This window comes from Zingiber officinale, chromosome 2B (assembly GCF_018446385.1).
Source record: "Zingiber officinale cultivar Zhangliang chromosome 2B, Zo_v1.1, whole genome shotgun sequence".
Lineage (NCBI taxonomy): Eukaryota > Viridiplantae > Streptophyta > Magnoliopsida > Zingiberales > Zingiberaceae > Zingiber > Zingiber officinale.
The window spans coordinates 27758156-27780761 of NC_055989.1; the positions used below are offsets into that span (position 1 = coordinate 27758156).

At 34.7% G+C, this 22606-nt stretch overlaps 1 protein-coding gene and 1 pseudogene across 2 annotated transcripts in view; one reads left to right on the forward strand and one right to left on the reverse strand.

Annotated features, from left to right (window-relative positions):
• The window catches only part of LOC122045524 (symplekin-like), a 44707-nt gene that overhangs the window by 7349 nt on the left and 14752 nt on the right, over positions 1–22606 (forward strand). For both annotated transcript variants that reach the window (XM_042605774.1, XM_042605775.1), the window contains exons 6-23: positions 2813–2987; positions 3207–3335; positions 3422–4024; positions 4133–4735; positions 5770–5838; positions 7122–7232; positions 7333–7578; positions 8504–8551; positions 8761–8901; positions 11878–12030; positions 12141–12203; positions 12295–12402; positions 12499–12582; positions 12723–12770; positions 13179–13253; positions 21030–21125; positions 21222–21302; positions 21376–21447. In XM_042605774.1, coding sequence (XP_042461708.1) covers positions 2813–2987; positions 3207–3335; positions 3422–4024; positions 4133–4735; positions 5770–5838; positions 7122–7232; positions 7333–7578; positions 8504–8551; positions 8761–8901; positions 11878–12030; positions 12141–12203; positions 12295–12402; positions 12499–12582; positions 12723–12770; positions 13179–13253; positions 21030–21125; positions 21222–21302; positions 21376–21447 — 2905 coding nt within the window. The remainder of the gene's footprint in view (positions 1–2812; positions 2988–3206; positions 3336–3421; positions 4025–4132; positions 4736–5769; positions 5839–7121; positions 7233–7332; positions 7579–8503; positions 8552–8760; positions 8902–11877; positions 12031–12140; positions 12204–12294; positions 12403–12498; positions 12583–12722; positions 12771–13178; positions 13254–21029; positions 21126–21221; positions 21303–21375; positions 21448–22606) is intronic.
• Positions 13967–17673, reverse strand: LOC122045525 (annotated as a pseudogene).

Below are 22606 nucleotides of genomic sequence, written 5' to 3' on the forward strand. Positions count from 1 at the left end.
TTTCATGTCAATACTTCACACCCCTTGACATGTTGAAACGTAGATTTAAATGAATTGAAATAATATTGTTATATTTTTTATAACTTATTTCCATATAAGATAATGTCAAAATGTACCACTTCAGAAAATAGAGTTTGAATTTAAGAATATAGTTGTCTTGTCTTCTTCTTTTTCTTTATCTCTTTCCTCCTTCCACATCTAATTTTCTACCGGCATCATATACTGAAATGTTGCTATGATATTAAAACAGTATGTTCCTCGTTCCAATTAAAGACCGAAATTTCGACATGGTTCGAGATTTTGAGCCTTGGTTGTATGAACCATGTGATTGATCAATGAACTTTCAACATGACATACAATGCTCCAATATGGCATTGCTACATGTATCCACCGAGTTTCATCAAATATTACCATTGGGTAGTAGTTTTCATAAAAACATTAGTTACCCAAACCAAATCATTTTTTTTATCTTTATAATTCAGTGAAGAGGGAGATATTAAAGAGTATATGAAATAGTCTACTTACATATACAACCACATAATATTTTTACTGCATGCTGTTTAAACCTAATTCCTTGATCTGTTTTCGAGAGCAAGTTTTTACATTTAATCATCAGTTATAACATTTGACCTTGAGATCACGGGTTTTGAGCGGAGAATATAATTGACTCAATGTGGTCCGACCCTTCTCTGGGACCCTGCATTTGTAGGAACTTCGTGCACCGGGCTGCCCTTTCTTAATCATCAGTTATAACATTTGGAAAACCCTAAAATGGTTTGTTTGCGACAATTAACTTATTCTGCCTATGTTCTGTAATCTGAATGCAAATTGCTTTCCTCTAATACATCTTCTTATCGCTAGCATCTTCTCTAGGCTTATTCAATCTAGGCTTATTCAATTGATATTCCAAACTCGATACATTTTTCTTGCTTTTGTCTAAATTCCAGCCACTCGATGAATACGGGTCCCTTTACTTTGGGAACAAGAAAAGAAGAAGCAAAGATGTATGGTTGGAATGGAATGCAACCTATAGTTTTGTTTCTCTTTGCATTAAGGGTCTCAACAACTATTCATTCTTACTTGTTAAGTAATGACTATACTCGTTAGGTGTTGGACATCATGTTTATTATGTTTTTCATTCTCAAGAATCATAATTTTTAAGTGTCTATTTTTTGTTGTCCAATGAAAAGTCAACTTGTGAAATTTGAGGCATAATTTTTTTGTGATTCTGCATTCTTTTCCATTAAAACTCTTTGACTTATTGACCATATGCGATAAAAGTTTGAGAAATATCATCTTTACTTTCTTTGTGGGAAAAGTTTGACCCTATGTTCTGCTTGTCCTGAGAAGTGAGAACTACTCCAGCCATCAAGGACTACCTCGGCAGTCATCTTGTCACCATCTTTTCATTCTATTTTAATGAGCTCTCCCAATTTTCAAAAGTTAATTAAGAAACTGCGTACATCCTATTTGTATAACTTGATATAATTGTTGTAGTTACAACAAACTTGCAACATCTTAGAAGAATTTAAGGGCAATGATGACTCATGAGAGGATAAACTTAGAATGCAAAAGTAGTGAAAACCTTGGTTTGAAATTTTGTATCGTGTTGGGCGATATGGTAGAATGTATCGTTTGGTAAGTTATTGAAATTCGATATTACATGAACTCGATACTACATGATAGTCACAACTCACAAATAATTTATCCCGTGTCGCTGTATCAATTATGCTCATGAGTATTGTGTCATTGTTACATTTAACAACTCTTTACATGCTACAGAACACATTAAGATGAATTAAAATAATATTTGTTATTTTTTGTAGCACTTATTATACAATACAACATCAAAATTGTATAATTTCAGATGAGACAAAAAGTTCGAGGTTAGGAATATAGTTGTGTTCTTTTCATCTCCTTTCTCCTTTATCTTTCAATTCTTTATCAATACCTTGTCGAAACATACTAAAGCAATATCGTTATAGTGAAAACCCGAAAGTTTGGAGTTTGAGATTTTGAACCTTGGTGATACCATAGTGGCATTTCATGCTAGGGCTTGATAAGTATTAATTACTAAGGTGTGTGGATGTGTTTAAAATTTGTGTGGTTATGGCATATTTGATTTTGTAGTCTTTATGTGATAGTGGGATAAAGCTTTGTTGTTGTTGTTGTTATGACATATTTGATTTGTGATTGGTTATGGACTTGCCTTCAGACAGCAATCACTCCAAGGCGACCTACAAATGGATCTAGATGATAAACATATCACATCATCAAGTGTGGAAACATAGGGTTAAAGAGTTCTAGATCGAGATATAACCTCCAGGGTCTTAAATGGTTTGGGAGGGATAACCAAAGAGCAACAGAAACACAGCTTCATTTGGGTCCTTGTACAGAGCTGACCATTTTCACATCCCTATTCATGAATTAACACTCATAAATCTCTGATCTCATTCCTATTCTCTCTGTTCCTGAAGACAAGTACCAATCTGTGACATGATGGGACAATCAAATGATTTAGTGAACCTAATTGTCCAGTGTTTAAATTTGTTTCTAAGTCTGCCGTCTAATACTTTTTGTAAGTCATCAAAGAGATTAACGATTTCAGTTTGCATCTAGAGACTTTTACTAATCAATTTTGTTTAATGGTCATTTTTACTCTTATTTAACCATGCTTTTAAAGTTTCATTTACGTCAGTGTATATATATTCCTTTATTGGTAGTTTTTTCCCCAAGTCTTCTTGTTTGTGCGATGCTAATGGAGTTCTGTACTTGAAATTTTTCTTGAACATTTTTTTTTAATGTTTGGCAGTCTTGCAACAATTGTAAAGAGAAGACCTCTTCGATACAAAGTTATTCTCTCTGCTTTGATTTCTTTGAATCCTAATTTTGAATCCCAAAAAGGAGGTCATGCTTCAAGTATACGATACTCTCTGAGGACTGCTTTTGTAGGATTTCTACGGTGCAATCACCCATTTTTCACTGAGGTAAAGTCCTGTGCTTATTCCTTGTGTATTGATGTGTTTTTTTTTCCCTTTTTATATTAAGGTACATCCTGTTCTAAGTTATTTATAGTCTTTCTTACCATACAGCTAAATAATTGGATAAGCGGATTTGTCCCTGGTTGATGTTCAGATTGTTATAGATCTTCATTTTACAAATATTCATTGAACTTTTCCATAATCTATTTATTCTGTTAAATTCAGTCAAAAGAGAAGATAATCAGAGCACTGCATGCAATAATCCCGGGTGAATCAGTTGATCAAATTGTACGTCAAGTTGAGCGAATGTCGAGAACTATGGACCGTGTATCCCATGAAATTCGATCCAATAAGGTAATGAAAATAGTTCTGCCTTCATCAACTAAATCATAATTGATATGGATATTAGAAAGATTTATTCTATTCTTTATTTGTTCTAGGGAGAGTCACCAGCTGTTCAAGATTTCCAAATTGGGGATCAGATTAGGAGCAAGATATCACGACTCCCTAGTGATGCTCCTTTTGAGGAGTTGCCTTCTAAGAGAATACGATTTGAGGTACCATCAAACATGGCACAGTCTACACAAATGACATCTGCTTTGCCAGATGATAATGATGATGGAAATGGTGATTATTCATCAAGCACTTCTCTAGTGGATGGTGACTCATCAGCTGCTGCAAAGATGATTTCAATGATTGGTGCTCTCCTGGCTGAGGGGAAAAGAGGGGCTGAATCTCTTGAGCTTCTTGTCTCTAATATTCATGCTGACCTTATGGCCGATATAGTTATAGAAACTATGAAGCATCTACCTAAGAACTTAATGGTAGTATCGGTCTGGCACAATAATGCACCATTAAATGAAGAGATTCCCTCTTCCAGTTTTTCTTCACAGGTCGTGCCAACCACAACAAGTGTTTCTGTGCCAATTCCTTCATTATCTCCTGAATTGGCATCCAATGCTGTTGGGGCAAATGGAGTTGGCACTCCTGATACGTCTCCGGTATCTAACCTTGCTGCTGAAGTTAGGAGGGATCCCAGGAGGGTATAATTATCTTCTATTCTTTGTATTGATATTTTCCTTGTTCTGTTTGTTGTTAGGCAAGATCTGGAAACTTGATAGTTGATTCACTAATATTCTATTCATCTATAGGATCCTCGTCGTCTTGATCCACGTCGGCCAGGGCCAGTTGGAAGTCTACACTCTGCACCCTTAAACTCAGAGAGTAGTAGTGATGTGCAGCCTGGGCCATCTCAGGACTCTAGTAAAGCTGTTCCTACTGCAGAAGCCATCATTGCTGAACAATCTTCTATGCCATTGGCTTCTAAAACTGAGGTGGAGCCTTTTGAAATACCGGATACTAAGGGAATGGGCAAAATGCAATCATTAGAAACTTCAGAGGATCAGGACATGGCTTTGGAGCAAACCTCAGATGTCCATACCCCAGCTAGCTCAACTAGTGAACAAGCTGTTGAAGAACAGCTGGCAGCATCTACGCCATCAGATGTTACTGCTAATGATGATGTTAATCTGCCAGAATCCGATGAATTTGTATCTGCTGATATTAACTCATTGGGTCCTGAAGAGAATTTTCATAATTTGATTGCACATCCACCTCTATTTGAATTGATAGATGAACAGAAAACCAATCTGCACAGGTTGGCAGTTACACGGATTATTGAAGATTATAAGAAAATCCATGTCACAGGATCTAGTCAAGCATGCCTTCCATTGCTTGCTCGTCTGATTGCACATGTAAGAACAATCCTGTCTAATTGTTTTGACTTTTGTGCATTTTTATGCAGTCTGTTAGTTGTTAAATTTTCTTCTGTTGGATGCAATCCATGTCAGAACAATCCTGTCAATTTTTCACTGTTCTTACTACTTTTGCTATTATATCAATTATAATCGATATATAGAATCTAGATCATGGATTACAAGCTTGTTCCTTGCTGGTTGGCATGGGTGAAACTTCTTGTTCCACTAATTGACTGGCATGCGAAACAGCTCAATACAACGGAACCATTCTCCAACATTGAATTGAACATGAGGCGAGCTTTATGGCTGAATCAAACATGAGGCGAGCTTTTGGAGAACACGAAGAGAGCTTCTACCATCTCTATGCTATCTATCAGCATTGATTCCAGCCTTCCTCTGTGCTGTCTCCGTGCTTTTTATCTTTGTGCCTGTCTTCCAATATGGATTCAGGTTTCCTCTAGGACATTTCCAATGTTGACTTGACATGTTGTCCTTCTTGCCCTCTCCACATACGTTTCACCTCTTTCCCAGTTCTTCTCTGCTCTTCTTCTATGATTTGTCACACCACCCACAACAACATCCAACATTCACTATACATCTTGTTTTGGTTGGGGATTCAAATCTTGATTTCGAACTTTGATGTAGATTACTTTTTCTTTAGTACATTCGGCCATTTCCATGGTGTGATTTGAAGGGTAGAGTATTTTCTTGTCAGTTCATTTGTACTAACTTGTTGCAGTAGTTAGGCAATTTTTTTACCTTTTTAAGTGTCAACACTCCTGGTATTATGTTTGTATTTTATTTGTATAACTACATTAATGCTTTCCCAATTATGGTTTATGTTTTATATTTTCTGCCTGATCAAATGCCATTTTCTTTTTTGCTTCTTAAGGGAAAGTGTGAACAACTTCACCTCTTCCTCGAAACATTCTAATTCTGATCTGCTACTTATTGTTATGAAATGTTATCATCTATGCTTAATTCTTACATAAGATGACTTGTTGTTGGTGCTCTTATGTTCTTTTTCGCAGACTGGGGTTGATGAGGACATTCTTAAGTTTTTAGAAGAACATATTGTATTGGATTATCCTCATCATAAGGTACTTTTTCTACTTTTATTCTGTGTTTTCAGTTTAGTTTAAAGCAATGCAACATAACATAGATAAACCAATTATTTCTAGTTAGGTCTTCATTCATGGAATTAGAAAGCCACATGCTATGTGCATCTTATCACTTTGAATGCTTCTAAATAAGATGCCTTTATTTATTACTATTAAAGAGTATGATGATTTGTTCATTAATTTGGAAGTTTTATTATTTGGCACTTATGCCTTCAACTTGTTATGGTTGGTGATGCAATTCAACTATGGTGCTATGCCTTTGTGCATATTATTTTGTCCATTAGATAGATCTTTCTTTGTGATTGTAGATAAATGAACCATTACGGTTCTTCTCATCATTGTCATTGTTGTTCAGGATTTTATTTTCAAATGCTTTAGTGAGGCTATTTAGAAGGGGAGCCTTGGTATAACGGTATAGTTGTTGCCATGTGATCTAGTAGTCATAGGTTCAAGTCGTGAAAACAACCACTTACAATGCAGGGTAAGGTTGCATACAATAGACCTTTCCTTGAGAGTTCATATTGGTGGGAGCTTCGTGCACTGAGTTCCCTTTTTTAGTGAGGTTGTTTGTCAATTCATATGCCTTTGTAAAAAATGATAACTTGATTCTAACTCTCTGTTTATTTTAAGTTTTCTAATAAATTTATATATGCTTTCCTTGTAGTAAACATCCAAAAAGCACACAAGATATAGAAAATGCGATGATGATAATATCGTTGACTTAGTTTAGAAGGCAGCAATTTAGATGTTTCTCATGATTAACGAATCATGACTGAACAGGGAATTGCCCAGATATCTACCAAGTTAGCTGATATCTTTTGCTATAAGATAGACAACCATATGGTGTTGACATGTATGTACCTATTAATAAGAATGCTAGCTTGGATTGTTGGACTTTAAGGGTTGTTTCTTTCTGATAAGTTTCATTTCTTCCCATGATAGTGTTGGGAAGGGACATTGATTTTTGAGTTCTTAGTATTTACCTTAATAAAGAAGGGGAGCCTTGGCGTAACGGTAAAGTTGTTGCTTTGTGACCTAAAGGTCATGGGTTCGAATCTTGGAAATAACTTCTTGCAAAAAGTAGGGTAAGATTGCGTACAATGGATCTTTCCCCGAGACCTGCATGGCGGGAGCTTTGTGCACTTGGCTGCCCTTTTTTTATTTAGTATTTACCTTAATAAACATCAATAAATGAATATTTCTTTCCCCTTTTTAATGTTGTCATATATGTTTGTTTTTTTGTTGCAACTTTACCTTTGCAGGGGCATGAGCTTGCAATGCATGTCCTTTATTACCTGCAAGCAATAGTAATTTCCAAGGCAGACAATTGTTCCTCAGCAGCAAGTAGTTATGAGAAATTTCTTCTGGGAATTGTAAGCATATGCCCAATGACACGAATATTTGTTTTTCAAAAGCAGAATTAACTCTTGTTATATTAAACATTTCTCTTTTGGTTGCCTATTGCATTGGCAGGCAAAGGCATTGTTGGATTCCTTGCCAGCTACAGATAAGTCCTTCAGTAAACTGCTTGTTGAAGCTCCAATACTGCCCGATTCTTCATTGAAATTGTTGGAGGGGTTGTGCCATTCAAATTGTAATGAGCACCGTTTGGAGGAAACACTTGATGGTGATCGTGTCACTCAAGGTCTTGTTGCAACATGGAGTTTAATTTTGGGACGCCCTTCTTATAGAGAAGCTTGCTTGGATATTGCCCTGAAGGTTTGTCTTTACCGTAGTAAAAGATTGTGAAAGAGAACAAGAATTGATATGCTAAGAAAACCTAGATTATCAAGGCACTTTCTACTTGATGATGTTTTGTGAGTGAACTTATTTCACATTCTCTTTACTCTTGGAGAATCAAGTAGTATGTCATATTACTGATTTTGCTCCTAAAACAATGAACTAAAATAACAAACAACAAAGGAAAATTTTTAGAGTCACTAATCATATTTCATTATGATCATGTATTTAGTTTGGCAATTAATTTCACAGATGAGAAATATGTGTGGGTTATATTTCGGGATGACAATGGCTATCCAATAATCCAGTATTGATGGGTTTGGGTGTGTTTTGAGTTGTGGAGGGAATTATTCATCAGATAACCCTTGATAGCCCCTCCACCTATATGAAGGAATAAGAATATTCGGGATACCATAATACTCTGTAACGTGGATGCCCAATTATGCTTAATAATCAAATTTCAAAATTTCTTGGTTGGTTGGTATCTACATATATTTCTCAATTAAGTTAGGTACCCGAGTGTCTGGGTACCCTTTTATCATCCAAAATAAGTATTTAAATGAGTTTAATTGGGTGAAGTTTTAGCAAATTCCCAAAACTGTGGGTACCTAATCCACTCGTATCCCTAGTTATATCATTTTATTCATGATAAATTTATTCAAAAAAATTAACGGTGTCATAAATGAGTTCTTCCTACATGTCATTCCTTTTGTGAATATTTATTGTCTGGGTAAGAAACAAGATGAAAACCTTTGTTCTTACAAAGAAGCTTCAAATATGCAAAACATTAACAATTTTCTGAATTTTGTGATTAAGTAGATACATTCTAAAGAGAATTCACATCTTTATTCCTGGGTTCATTGATATCCAATGCTTTGTCTAATGTACTTTTGTTTGAATGCAGTGTGCTGTTCATCCTCAAGAAGAAGTTAGAGCCAAAGCTATTCGATTGGTATGTATTTTTAGAATTCTTGAAGTTGTTCTTAGCAGTGGAATCTGAAATTCCTGCCAACATTTTCCATACTTGGTTTATCCTTTTTTTTCTTGATGATATATAGTTGCAAGTCTTTATGCCAATTCTGCTTTTGTTTTCCTAAATGTCGTGTGTCAATCATGACAGGTTTCATTGATACTAACACTGCTCTATCATTCTATGCTTAGGTTGCAAACAAGCTTTATCTGCTGAACTATGCTTCAGATAGTATTGAACAGTTTGCTATGCGAATGCTACTGTTTGTCGTTGAGCAGCAAAATTTTGAGGAGGATATCAATGCTCAAAACTCTAGTGACCAACAAACAGAAGTAATTTTATCATTCCACTCTCAGAGCTTTGACTATTTCCTTTATATTTGACTATTCATTATAACTGTTAAAATTTTTCTTTTTTATACTCATTGTGTATGTTTTCACTAGTTGTCTTCAGTTTATTTCTAGGACTACTAAACATTTATCATTCCTTACAGCTTTATTCCCCTTTTCACAATTTTCGCATGCTTGTTTGTATTCTCTGACATGTTTCATAATTAATCATGTTGCTCACTGATCAGTTCCTGTTAGTTAAACCATCTTTGGTGCTTCTCTAGTAAGTATGCTCTTGTAGTAGAATGTTAGTTACCATATTGACTGTACTTGGTATGCTGTCTTTTTGAAGGTATTGCCTCCTATCATTCTGACAGACCAGGGTGTTTAGTTTGCTTAATCCTGACAAGAATGTTAGATCACCCATAGATAAATAATGGCGTTTAGTTTTATATTTGTAAGCGTCTGACCAGTCATTTAGTCGTTTCTCTGCAGAACATGGCTAGGTGATTATTACCCACAGAGAGATTTAATTTTGCTTGACATCATTCACCAAACAGGATGCTTCAATTTGAATGTTGAAATTGCTTGTCAATTTATGAAAGCGTAACAGAGGAAAAAAAATTTGATGTTTAATTTATATATATATATATTTTCCATTTTTTGATATCCTAAAGAATATAAGTGAATTTTAACAATTTACCATTGTATTATCTTAAAACATTTAGACACTTTAATATATAATATTAATAAATGTATAAACAATGCAATATATTTCTTGTTGTATGTTTATATAGCAAGTAGCAACAAATAAAAGGGTAGTCAGTGTACGAAGCACCCGCAAATATGACGTCCCAAGGAAGGTCGGACCACATTGAGTCTATTGTATGTAACTTACTTTGCATTGCCAGAGGCTATTTTCGCAGTTCGAACCCATGACCACAAGGTCACACAACAACAATTTTACTATTGCACCAAGGCTCCCCTTCTAGCCCATAGCAATTCATATAGTTGAAATATTAATATAAGATGGATGACCAATGTGAATGTTAAAAAGAAATCGTTAGTCAGGAATTAAAATAAGATTTTTTTCTCAAATAGTAGCAAAAATGATTTTTTACAAAAGTACGAAGCTTTAAATGTCTAAGTAAATAAAAGTATACCCTATCTAATCAAAGTTGTTGGGACTAAGATTATATATAGGAATAGTGAGGTAGTGTAGGAACAAATTGCAAGTTGCTAAGCTCCTAGTTGGTTTTCGATTCTATTTAGGATCTTGGTCATTGGTCTTTTTGAGTTACACGATTATAAGATCCTAAGGTTCAAATCACAATTCTTGAATATCATGCTTTCATGTCTCTTTGCCAAGAACAAAATCCAGGTTGAAAATGGAGGAGAAGGGGGCAGAAGAGGAGCATTATAATGAGATAGAGGTGGAGGCGGAAATCTTGATGAGGATCACGACTCATGCAAGTAGAGGATTGCTGCTTGCGGCTTGTTCGCTCTAAACTTCCCTAACTACAATTGTGTTTTAGAAGATGCTCACAATTAGAGACTTCTTGCATATAAGACAATCTGCATAGAAGACTTGCTTACTGGGAGTATCGAGGGTTCTTGTGTGCTTATTGGTGGTCTACATGAAAAATATTGCCTGTCTACCCTGTGTCTTGGAAGGAGAAGCAACGAAATATGTTCATGAATATGAAATCATTGCTCTCCTAAAAATGAGCAGGTAATAAGGCATCTATCTGATCCCATGAGGCTCTAGGTGGCTTAGGATTCATAACATCCTTTCCATGTGAGTTTCAATCGGTCCTGACCCCATGAGTCAAACATAAAATTTTGGAGCTCATGAAGCATAGTTCTTTCCTTTTGTTTCTTTGTCATAATTGTTATGGGGCAAGAAAGATCCAATAGAACAATTCTAGGAGGTATCGAAGAGAGACTGACAATGACTGTTAGAAGATTTCTATCAGAAGCTACTTAAAGTTAGGGACAGCTGTTGGAAGAGGTTGTGAGGATTAAGATATATCACTGGAAGAGACCGTGTGCAGACGAGTGCCACTTAGAAGGAAATTTTGCATAGGTTTCTAAGAGGTGATGGCACATGAAGGAAAACTCACGAGGAACTTCACATGAGGTGGATATGGAGACCTTGTATTGAGGAGCATTGTACAAAGTGCTGGAGTTAAGGAGCGTCACACAGAAAAGGTGTGGCTAAGAGTGTTTTCGGGTGATTATGTGGAGGACTATCAAGTGGAGTTGGATGGGTCGTGAAAGATATATCAGAGACAAAGCAGCTTATGATATTTGTGCGTGGTTCCGGAAATGGGTCACAATTCACATGAGGGAGATGAAAATCACAGAGATTCTGGTACCCACTTATGAGTAATGGAAAATTATTTAGGGTTACTTACCCTAGTTTGTACTTTCTACCTGCATTTATTTGCATCATTGTACCTTTGCAATTTGCACATACCATGTGGTATTCATAGTTAGGTCCTTGAGTCCGCAAATAAAAGTAACCAGGTCAATACTTTATATTTCATGTGCAGCACCAGATTCGTTGCTTGACTGCTTCACAAGCTGCAAAAGTTGAGAATTTATGTGCTATCAGGGAGACTTTAATGCCATTTCTACACAGGACACTAAGCTCTATTTCCTTGGATTAACCAAATAATGGAAAAGGAAAGAAAATACAGGCCAATATTCAAACTGCTCACCCGCAATTACTTTACATCTTTTCAATACTTGTTTTAATAAGATTAATCATCTTGGTTGCTTAATGATGCTTCTCACTATCACAATTGAGACCAGAAGAAATAGTTTACTTGAAGCATGGACATTTGTTGTTGGTTGTTATTAGTTTTGTCTGTTGACATTGCATTATTAGTATATTGGTTTCTAGTATTGCCTTGGACTTTAGATTCATGTTGGTGCTTCTAATTGATATAAAACTATTATCAAATGATTTGTCAGGACACACTTGTTGGTGGCCCCAGGCCTTCAGAGCCTGCTTCTTCTGAGAGTGAAAATAATAAGGATAACCAAGCTTCTGAAATGAAGGTTCCAGCATTATCTTTGTCACAAGCACAACAGAAAACATCCTTATTCTTTGCTCTTTGCTCAAAGGTCTGTGTATAAAACTGTCCTTATTGATGGTGTTTGAAATTAGGAAGACTCATTATTTGAAGAACATCAACTAACTGTTCCTTTCGTACTTTCTCTTCTTTGTGTGGCAGAAACCAAGTCTTCTCCAATTTGTATTCGACATTTATGGGAGGGCTCCAAAGGCTGTCAAGCAGGTATTTTGCCACTCCTTGCCATGTTTTTGTTTAAATTGTATTTGGAAAGTTTAAATAGTTATTAATGATGACAAAAAATTGCTACATGCAGTCTATTCATCAACACATTCCATTCATTGTAAAGAATCTTAGTACATATTCTGAGCTATTGAAATTAATATCTGATCCATCAGAAGGAAGTAAAAATCTAATAGTTCTGGTATGTGAGTTTTCTGATGAACATTATTTCTATTATAAGTTGATTGTTATCGTGCAATTACTTGTATCGTTATGGTTATATTAACATTGGGCTAAGGTCTTGGAAACTCTGACTGAAGAGGCAACACCTTCATCTGAGTTAATTGCTGCAGTCAAACATCTTTATGAGACTAAACTGAAGGTTGTAGCTTCTTTACTTTTAAATCTTTGTTATTGCATCAAATTTTGTTTGATTGTCAAATATATGGAATAATGATATGACACTAGCTCTTTTTTTGATGGTTATGAATTTTTCTAACATCCTGTCTATTTTTCCTCCAGGATGCGGTCATTCTCATTCCAATGCTGTCTTCTTTTTCAAAGGATGAGGTCTTATTACATTTTTTTGTCTTCTTTTGATTTGGAGTTTCATCAAAAAAGAAATATACCTTAAATTTTCTTGACATTTTGTCAAGTTTATTGCTTGTTAGAATGGAAAGCCATCTTGTTCTAAGTTTTTATATTATAGGTTAGTACTTAGTATAAGGGGAAATCAGTTGTTACATACCCTGAACTTTCTATGTGGTTCAATGTCTATTAATGGTAATGGTGATTAATTCATTTCATTAGGACCAGAAGGAGCTACAATTTGTTCTATTAGTTTCTTCTTCTTTACCAGTTTAGGCATATGGTTTTATATGAGGGCTGATATAGCTGAGATATGGTCAAAGATTTCATTACAAGAGGATGCACCCGTGGTCTTACTGAATGATCTAACATTTGCGTGTTTGCACGTAGGTGCTGCCTATTTTTCCACGTCTAGTTGATCTTCCCTTGGAGAAATTTCAAGCTGCATTAGCTCGCATTTTGCAGGTATATGCTATTGCTTTGTTATCTAAATATAAGCTCTCTTTGCATACACATTCCAAAACAATTTATATCTTTACCATAGTTTAAACCATGATTTAAAAACTCGACCCGCACTGAGGTTTCGGTCCTGGATCGGAATGACGCATCATGCTGATATGATTTTGGTATTTTTTTAAATATTAAATATATTAACTAAAAATAAAAATTTAATCTAAATATTTAAAAAGTATTTTTTTAATATATATATATATACATATTAAATTAATAGGATAATTTTATTAGGGTTTAATTAAGCCTATTTAAATTAGGAGTTGATTGAAATTATTAATATAAGTTATTTAATTAAGCCCTAATCCCTAAGTTTTACCTTCACCCACTCACCCACGACCTGCTCTACATCGCTAGAGATCGCTGCGCTCGTGTGACACCTCCGCTGCAACCACGGGGCTCGCAGTGGTCACTGAGGCATTGCGCAGGCTCCGCGGCCTTGATATTCAAAAGTGTTGATTATTGGATTTGACAAAAATATGCTTTTATACAATTGAGTTTAACAAAGATATAATTTGATCCGATTTTTAAAGGAGTAAGTCTTTCTAGTGTAATGTTCTTAGCTACTTTCAAACTGAAGATATCACAATATAGTTTGTCGAAAAGAGTGACAAATTGTAAAGGGTTGTAGAGAAAAATATTTAGGTTCCAATGTCTATTGATATGGCAAAAAGTCAATATCGCTAAGTCCATATTACTTTAATAGATGATTTCAAGGAGATGACTTGTAACTTTATAAGCTTTATAGTATCTTTCTGCACTGGAGTTATGGACTCGGATTGTAATGGTGAGTTTTGATATCTTGACATGGCAACACCTCACATTCCGAGATCAATTAAAATGAATGTAAGTTCTATAATCCCCATATAAGTTATTTACCTTTAAATATAAGCCAATTGCAATTAGAAAGATATTTAATTAAAATTTTTTAGCAACAACTTATAAAAGTATAACAAACATCTTATCTAATCATCTTGCTTTATTAATATCAAATGACTATTGTGTATTTGATGACAACACTAGTTCTTTTAACATTCTAATGAGATGAGCCAAACAAAATTTCAAGCCTCAAATTAACTAATGTTCCTAGGATATTTGGCATTAAAATTAATTTTTCGACCTCTATAAACATATCTTGCTTAACTAAGACTTGAGCTAGCACAATTGAAATTGGAATATGGATGCATCCTGGTGCCTTTGGCTTCAACATCACGCCAGACAGGATAGCGATTATCCGCTGACAAGAAGGGGATCTAAGGAGAAGGCAAGAAGAGATAACTGTCGTCTTATAGATTTTTCCAAAAAAAAAAAGAAAATATTATTTAATATCCGAGGATTATTCCTCAAACAGCTAAACATATGTTTATATAGACTCCAATCTTAAGACCCAAACAAACGAAAGAAATCCTAACATATAGATTCCAATTCCTATCTTGTAAAGAAAGGAAAGAAATTCTAAAAAAAAGAAAAAATTATTAACTGACTTACAATCCTAAAATTTTTAAACAGACTCAAAATATAAAAATACAAAAAGATAGAAAAATACCTAAAATATCTTGAATATTAGAAAAATAAAAATTACTAAAAATAATAATAACAATATTCGGATCCTCCTGTATCGGTTGAAAGAACTCATCTTTGAGTTAGTGTCAGGTGGTAGTCTAGGAAGATCATCTGGTCTCAACATGGTAAAATCTACTAGTAGTTGCTGGACTTTGATAATCCTCGATGACTCAGATTCAACTTATTTCCAAACTGGAGAAGCTACATTGTGTTATCCTCGCCATCTCTTTGTACGCACCGCTGTGATCATCAAGAAGTCCCTCATCGCCACGTAGTTCCCGTTGAGCGCCTCCAGAATCGTGCGCAGGTACTTGCCCTGCACCTCCACCAGAGACAGGATCCCCTCCACCTCCTTCTGCTTCGCATAAAGTGCGCTGTCGGCTTGCTGTTGCAGCGTAAAGAAGTTGGCCTCCGCGATCACATGTAGTCCTCCGCTTGCTTCTCTTGAACCTTAATTTTGTAGTCGACAGTGGCTCTGCTAAGGAGCTTGGCCTTGAGCTTCTTCGTTTGGCGGGAAGCATTCTTCTTCTCCACCTCGAGCTACAACTCGAAGTCCCTGATGGTGATGGCTTTGGCAGCCTCGACGTCGGCCACCTTGGTCAGACGAAACCCCTTCGCCTTCTTCACGGCGAGCTGTGCATTGGCGGTCGCAACCTCCGCCTCTCGCTCGGCTTGGAACAACCTAACTTCGGTCAGGACCTTGACCTTCGCATCAATCTTGGCAGCATTCTACCGTGTCCTATTGTCGCACTCCTTGGAGCCTATCTCGCTCTTCATTCTTGCTTCCATGACGTTGACCTTGGCCTAGTTGGTTGCCTCCTGTTGCATCTTCTAGCCGAGGTATGAGAAGTACTCGTGGTCCTTGATGTCGATGAGCGAATTGGAACACTTCTTGCTTGAATATCTTCGTCCTCTTGAAGATCTCCTCCATGGTCATGGATACTTCGTTAGCATCACACTTTGTCTGATTAAAAACAATTGTTTTCCCACCCTTCAAGTCACTTAGAATAGTGCGTTTTGAAGTTGCAGTTGTTGATATGGTATAAAGTTTAATGCCTTCTGCTAGCTTCTCATATTGGTCTATCTCCTCTTCTTTAGGGTTTTCCGCAATTTGCAACGTATCAGGTTCAACACCTTCTTATGGGTGATTGTCTTGTTGTTGTGCACCATCAAGCAATGTAGTTTTTGCAATGAACATCCTCATCCACTTTGTCATTTAATTGTTTAGCACTTGATAAGTTCGAGCTTGAAATAGAGCCTTTCATAGGACAGTTAATATCCTGAGCGCCACCAATAGATTTATCTGATTCTATCATTGACTTCTTGGAAATCAACAAACTCTCACGAATGATTAAAGTCTTAGGGCCATCACCAGAAAGTATCTCGTCAGTTTCTTCTTCCAAATCATCTTTGAATCCGTCAAGCTCATCTTGGGTGTTGAAGCTTCGTTCTCCATGACAAAACCTAATCGTCCTTAACCTTAAGGTCCTTTGAACGAAGTTTGAGTGTACCCAAAAGGAAGAAAGTGGTCTTTCATGTTTTTCTTTATTTTCTCCCAATCCTTGATCTTGGCTTTGCCCCGTTTGTCTCGTGAGCGCCGCAAGTGCTCCCACCACGCCAATGCTTGACCTTGAGTCTGATGGCAATTAACTTCACCTTCATTTGATATGGAACTTGCTTATAGTCGAAGATCTGCTCCACTTATTGATCCAATCAATTAAATTCTCTGTTATACCAAAAAAAAAAAGATCAATTCGACATCCAAGGTCTCCATGTCTATCCTCTCGATTACGTACCTCACAATCTTCATGATTTCGCTTCGCTAGATGCTAGGTTAAATCTGCAATTTGTCTCTGTAAATTCTCAATTTCGTTCTAGGTGCTATGACCATGGTGCGAGGCTTCCTCAGGAACATGCCTGACACGACCACGACGACCTTCCATTCGATCTAATGCTCAACTCTTTCAATTAGAACCTACCAGCTCTGATACCAACGGACGCCAAATAGGATAGCGATTATCTTTTGGGCTTAAGAGAAGGGGGTTTGAGGAGAAGGCAAGAAAAGATAACCGTCATCTTCCAAATTTTTCCAAAAAAAGGAAATATTATTTAATAACCAAGGATTATTCCTCAAACAGCTAAACATATGTTTATATACACTCCAACCCTAAGATCCAAAGAAAGAAAAAAAATCCTAACATATATCCTGCAATTGCTATCTTGTAAAGAAAGGAAAAAAATTCTAAAATAAAGAAAAAATTATTAACAGACTCACAATTCTAAAATTCTTAAACGGATTCAAAATACAAAATACAAAAAGATAGAAATTATCAAAAATACCTTGAATACCAAAAAAAATAAAAATGATCAAAAATAATAATAAAAATCTTCGGATCCTCCTACATCAACTTCTTAATGATGCTATTGGTACTTTTCCTCTTTCCATCTCCTTTGTATGACAAACAAAATGAGACAATCTTCTTGTCTCAGCCGGTATCAGCCAAGACAACCTCTATCTTGGTTGGTCCCACTACAACTGTATTGGCATTGGCAAGCAGTGACATTTACTGGTTTACTCATGCTGACACAATACAAGTAAGGGTTGATAGCCAGATGATGTGGATTGAACTGGATGATACTGATTGACTTCAAACTGTTCTTAATAATGTTCTATTGTTTACTCAAGAGAGGATAAAGAGAATATTGAAAGAGTGACAATGATTTCTCTTCTTTTAATATTACAATGGTTAACAAAATTGGTACCAATATCAGGTTCAAGTAATAAAAAAAATGAAGTATCTATCATATCAGATTGGTCAAATTTGAAATCTGAAAAAAAAATCCAAGGGGAAAAATAAAATAATTTCATACATGAGATAACAAATAATGTTGCATATTTATTTTTTAGATTATTAAATATCACATATTAGATATGATACAAAGTATAATTTTTAAAATTAGAATAGTAATAGTAACATATAATGAATTATCATAATATCAACAATATCATGTTGTTATCATTATCACTTTACATCAATAACAGTGTCTTATTATCAATTTTAGGTTAATAACATCTATCTAATAGTATTTAGTTTAAACTTATTGATCTTCTTGAGACCATTGAGTTTTTTTTGGAAATGTCAGATGGTCTATGCTCGTACTAGTTTAGTTGAACTGAAGCAATCAATTCATTTTGACAGCCATAAGTTTATAATCACTTGAGACTGATAAAAGTGTTGCAAATAAAAAAGATATTGTACTTCCAAACTCCTGAGTGGGTAGATTTTTGGAGATTGAATTAGATTATCATTTTACTTTGAGAGAGAAAATATTGTCAACTATAGCTGAGAGAAGAGAGACCTTGGAAGAGGCTAACAATAATTGTCTCACATAAAGCACATGTAGTGTTCTAAATGGCCCTTGAGGTGGCCGCCTAGGTGTCGTCTAGGCAGGAGGCGGGCATCAACCGCACCGTCTATGCCTGAGGCGTTGCTTTAGGCGGTAACTCACCTCCTTTTGCCACCGTCGTGCATGGTTGCTGTTGTTTGGCAACCATGGCGCATCTGGACACGTTGCCTAGGCCCGACAACGAGTCCTGATGCGCTACGCAAGGCCGGAAGCATTGCCCGAGCTCAGTGATAGGTAACCCGGGCCTAACGATGAATGGGCGCGTCACACGGGCCCGACAAAGTGTCCGGACGCGTTGCGCGGTCCCAGCGATGCGTTGGACTGGTCGCCCGACTTAAATAGGGTATACGGATAAGTTGTAAGTTAGGGTTTAATTAAATAACTTTAGATTAATAATTTTAATTAACTCCTAGCTATGATTGGGATAATTTAGATAGACTTAATTAAAGCCTAATAAAATTATCCCATTAATTTAATATATTTAAAAAAATTATATTTTTTATTTTTAAATATTTAGATTAAATTTTAATTTTTAATTAATATATTTTCTTAAAAGTAAATATTATAAAGAATAATGATTATTTATAATATTATGTATAAAAAATAGTAAAAAAATTCAACCGCCTAGGCGATTGACCGCCTACTGCCATCACATGATATCAAAAGAAAAATAAAATAGGAAGATGATATAGTAAAAGAATCAAGAGATTTTCATACGTGAGGTAAGGAGGAGAGAGGCACTTTACATGCATATTGTGAAGAATAAATACTTTAAATTGTTAATGTGTTATTTGATTTCACCTTTTAAAAAAAATCTTTCTGGTAACATTTTCTCAAGTTCGTCCCCTCTTATGAGTACCTGCCACTTTTTCTTTCCTTAAAATCATAGAATTGTCTCTTATTTTGTACTGCCCAAATTATCCCTATTAATTTTTTCTAATCATGTATGCCTTGTTTACGTCCTTTGGATGTGAGCTCTAGTGGTCCTAAAACCTTGTACAGGGTGAGGTTAGGACAGCTGTAGATGTGGGTGAGCACATATGGGGTCTTTGTGGTCATAGGGGAGCTTGGGGGTTTTACACTATAATATGAACTTACTTTGAGTGGTTAAGCTAGAGGTAGCATGGTGGTTTGATTGCCAGATTTGCTTGAATAGGGGTTTCCTTCTCTGTTAGCGATGCTGTAATGCAATGATGGAGCAAACTTAACCTTCATCTTTTGCTTTTACTTGTAATTAACCAATTGATTCAAGCAGGGTGGACGCCAATTAGAGAAATATACATAGAAAGATGAGAAAGAAAAGTGGTGCCGATTTGGATAAGGGATGCATTCAGCTGGTGATCCAAGGGCATGAAGCCATTAAATCTAGTGAGGAGGTAACACAATGGAGGAAAAATGGTAGCCATGTCAAAAGAGGTTGTGCTAATTAGGTAAGGGAAGTATGGCACAGAGAAGCTGAAGACATATTCTATCATCTCAAACTCAGACCTAAGAATACTGATAAAAACAAAACATTAACTAGACTATCCTAACCCTGATAGGGCTGAGAAATAGAAAATTGTATTATTAATAGATAGATAGATTGAATTGATTGTATTAATTAATTAAATGAATAAATAGTTAATTTATATAATTATTATTAATATAAAATAATATCTTGTATTAATTATTATTATTATTATTATTATTATTATTATAGATACTTCCATTTTAATTTAAATTATTGATATATCAATTCTATTTAAATAAAACTATTTTTAATTATTTTTTCTAACAATATTAAATTATTCAATAATTGAGAACTTATAATAAATCAATATACAACTTATTTATATATATATATATATCTTATAGGGCTGAGAAATAGAAAATTGTATTATTAATAGATAGATAGATTGAATTGATTGTATGGTAGCCCTATTACTCAATATTCCACACAGAACAAACTATTCTAACTATTAACTTACAAACAAGATGGGAAATTGTTTGCAATAAGGTTCTTTTCCTTTGAATTTAGATAATGGCTATAAACTCTAATAGGAGCTCTATGAGCTTTCTTTGTGGTGCACCCATTTAAATATTGGCTCTTCATGCACATTCAACCTTTTGCTTCTCACAGGATATAATATTTTGATAAATATAGGAATCATTATGAGTCTTTGTTTCTAGATTAGCATAATTATCTTTGATTAGGGTTCTAATTTTTTGGTTCTGATTTCCAAAGAAAAGACTTTCACATACAAGTTATCTTCCTTTTGTTTTATTTCCAAGGGATTGGTTATTATTCTTTTATGCATTCAAAGAGTTAGTTAGATTAGTCTTTTATCTTTATAAAAAACATTCTTCCTTGGAAGGTGTTTTTTCTTCTTGGTCTGGAGGAAATGCTCGATGGCACCAAGGTTTTAAAAGGTGATATTAGATGGGAGTAGGCGAATCAATTACATAGTTCGTATGGGGTTAGTGGAAGCATATGTGGTCAGGAGTAAAAAATATTTAAAATAATAGTTAAATTTATATAAACATTATAACTTATCAACATATATATCCAATAAAATATATTAATCAATCAAAGCTAGTTTACATTAACTAGTAAATCACAAACAAACAAGTGATATGGAAACACTTATAGTTCACCATTTTTCATTGTAAAGAAACACATAACACAGTTTTATTTTCCTTGAAAGTGGTTTGTTGATTCGAACATTCAGAGAAGAAATATAACATTTGGCAACTAACTAGAAGCTCTGTTGGAACTCTTAGGGATCTGCACATACTGGTCCTGCATTAACCCCTGCCGAAGTATTGATCGCAATTCATAATATTAACCCTCAGAGAGATGGTGTTGCGCTTAAGAAGGCCAGTGAAGCCATCTCTCTTTTCATATATTATTCTAGAATGTTGCTTTTATTGAGATTAAATTTATTTTTTGATTGGATACTTTTTTGTCTTCAGATAACGGATGCTTGCACAGCATGTTTTGAGCAGCGTATAGTTTTCACTCAGCATGTTATAGCAAAATCATTGAACCATTTGGTATGCAGGAATATAATGTGTCATATTTTAGGTTTGATTCCATAGTCTGCGCTAATCAACTTTCCTGACTCAGGTTGAGCAAGTGCCCCTACCTCTTCTTTTCATGAGAACTGTTATTCAAGCAATTGATGCTTTTCCACCTCTGGTAATTATTAATTTATCTTTTGTTGTTTTACTCATTAATATTGTTATATATTCGTGGCCATAACTCAAAGGCTTGAATAAACAAAATCAAATTAAAACTAAAAATTATTTAACTACATCCAATAAAACCAAAACAAAATTTAAATTAAAACCTAATAACAGAATTTTGAATTATTTTTCACTACATTACATCTTCAAGTTTTATTTAGATTATATCAAGCGAAATAGATTTAGGTTTTATCATGAAAAATCAAAAGGATATTTAATACTCATTTTTTTTATCAATGCTCGTGAATAAATTCCCAAAAAAATTACATAAACTCATAGAAACCCATAGAAATATATTCATTTCAAATAAAATTACATTCTAAACAATGAAATCCTTTTGGGCCTTCTAATTTGAAATTGCTCTTATTTTGTAGAATTGGAAAGTAAAATATACTTCAATTTATAGAGCACCAAGGAAATTTTCATTTTCTTGTTTAATTGAATGCCTATTTGCAAAGAAAAGAAGCATAAAAAATTACAAATGACTAAAGTTAAAACTTAAAATTTAATTGGTTGCAGATATTTTTAACTCTAAAGACTGAGGTGATCAAATTAATCCACAAATGTAAAGTGAAAAACAAATATTAATTAACAAATTGATTAATTATAACAACTTAGAATAAAAAATTTAAGTAAATCATGTTATTGTTAATGATTCAATTAAATCAGTATTGAGATTGTACAAGCACATGATATGGTACCAAAACTGTATTGGTCGAGTCAGATATTGAAACTTCAACACACCAAGATATGATAACAAAATTGTACCTTTCTGGTTAGAGATTGAAACTCTTGCATGATACGAGATTCTAAAACTTGGATATAAATTGTACCAACCATGGTGACAATATTGGTCCTAATGGTCAAAACACTGCATTTCTAATATTGTGAATGATCACTTCCACACCCATTGCCACCTATCTGCATCACTTGAAAACTTTGCACAAATTAATAATCTCAACTTATGATGAACAATTGAACATTATAAACTGCCTCCTACTTCACTTCTCAAAACGAAATGAAAGGCTAAAACATGGGTGATTATATTGCTGTTTAAAAGCATCTTGAATATCTTAATGCATCATTTATCACATTTAATCCTCGAGCTACTA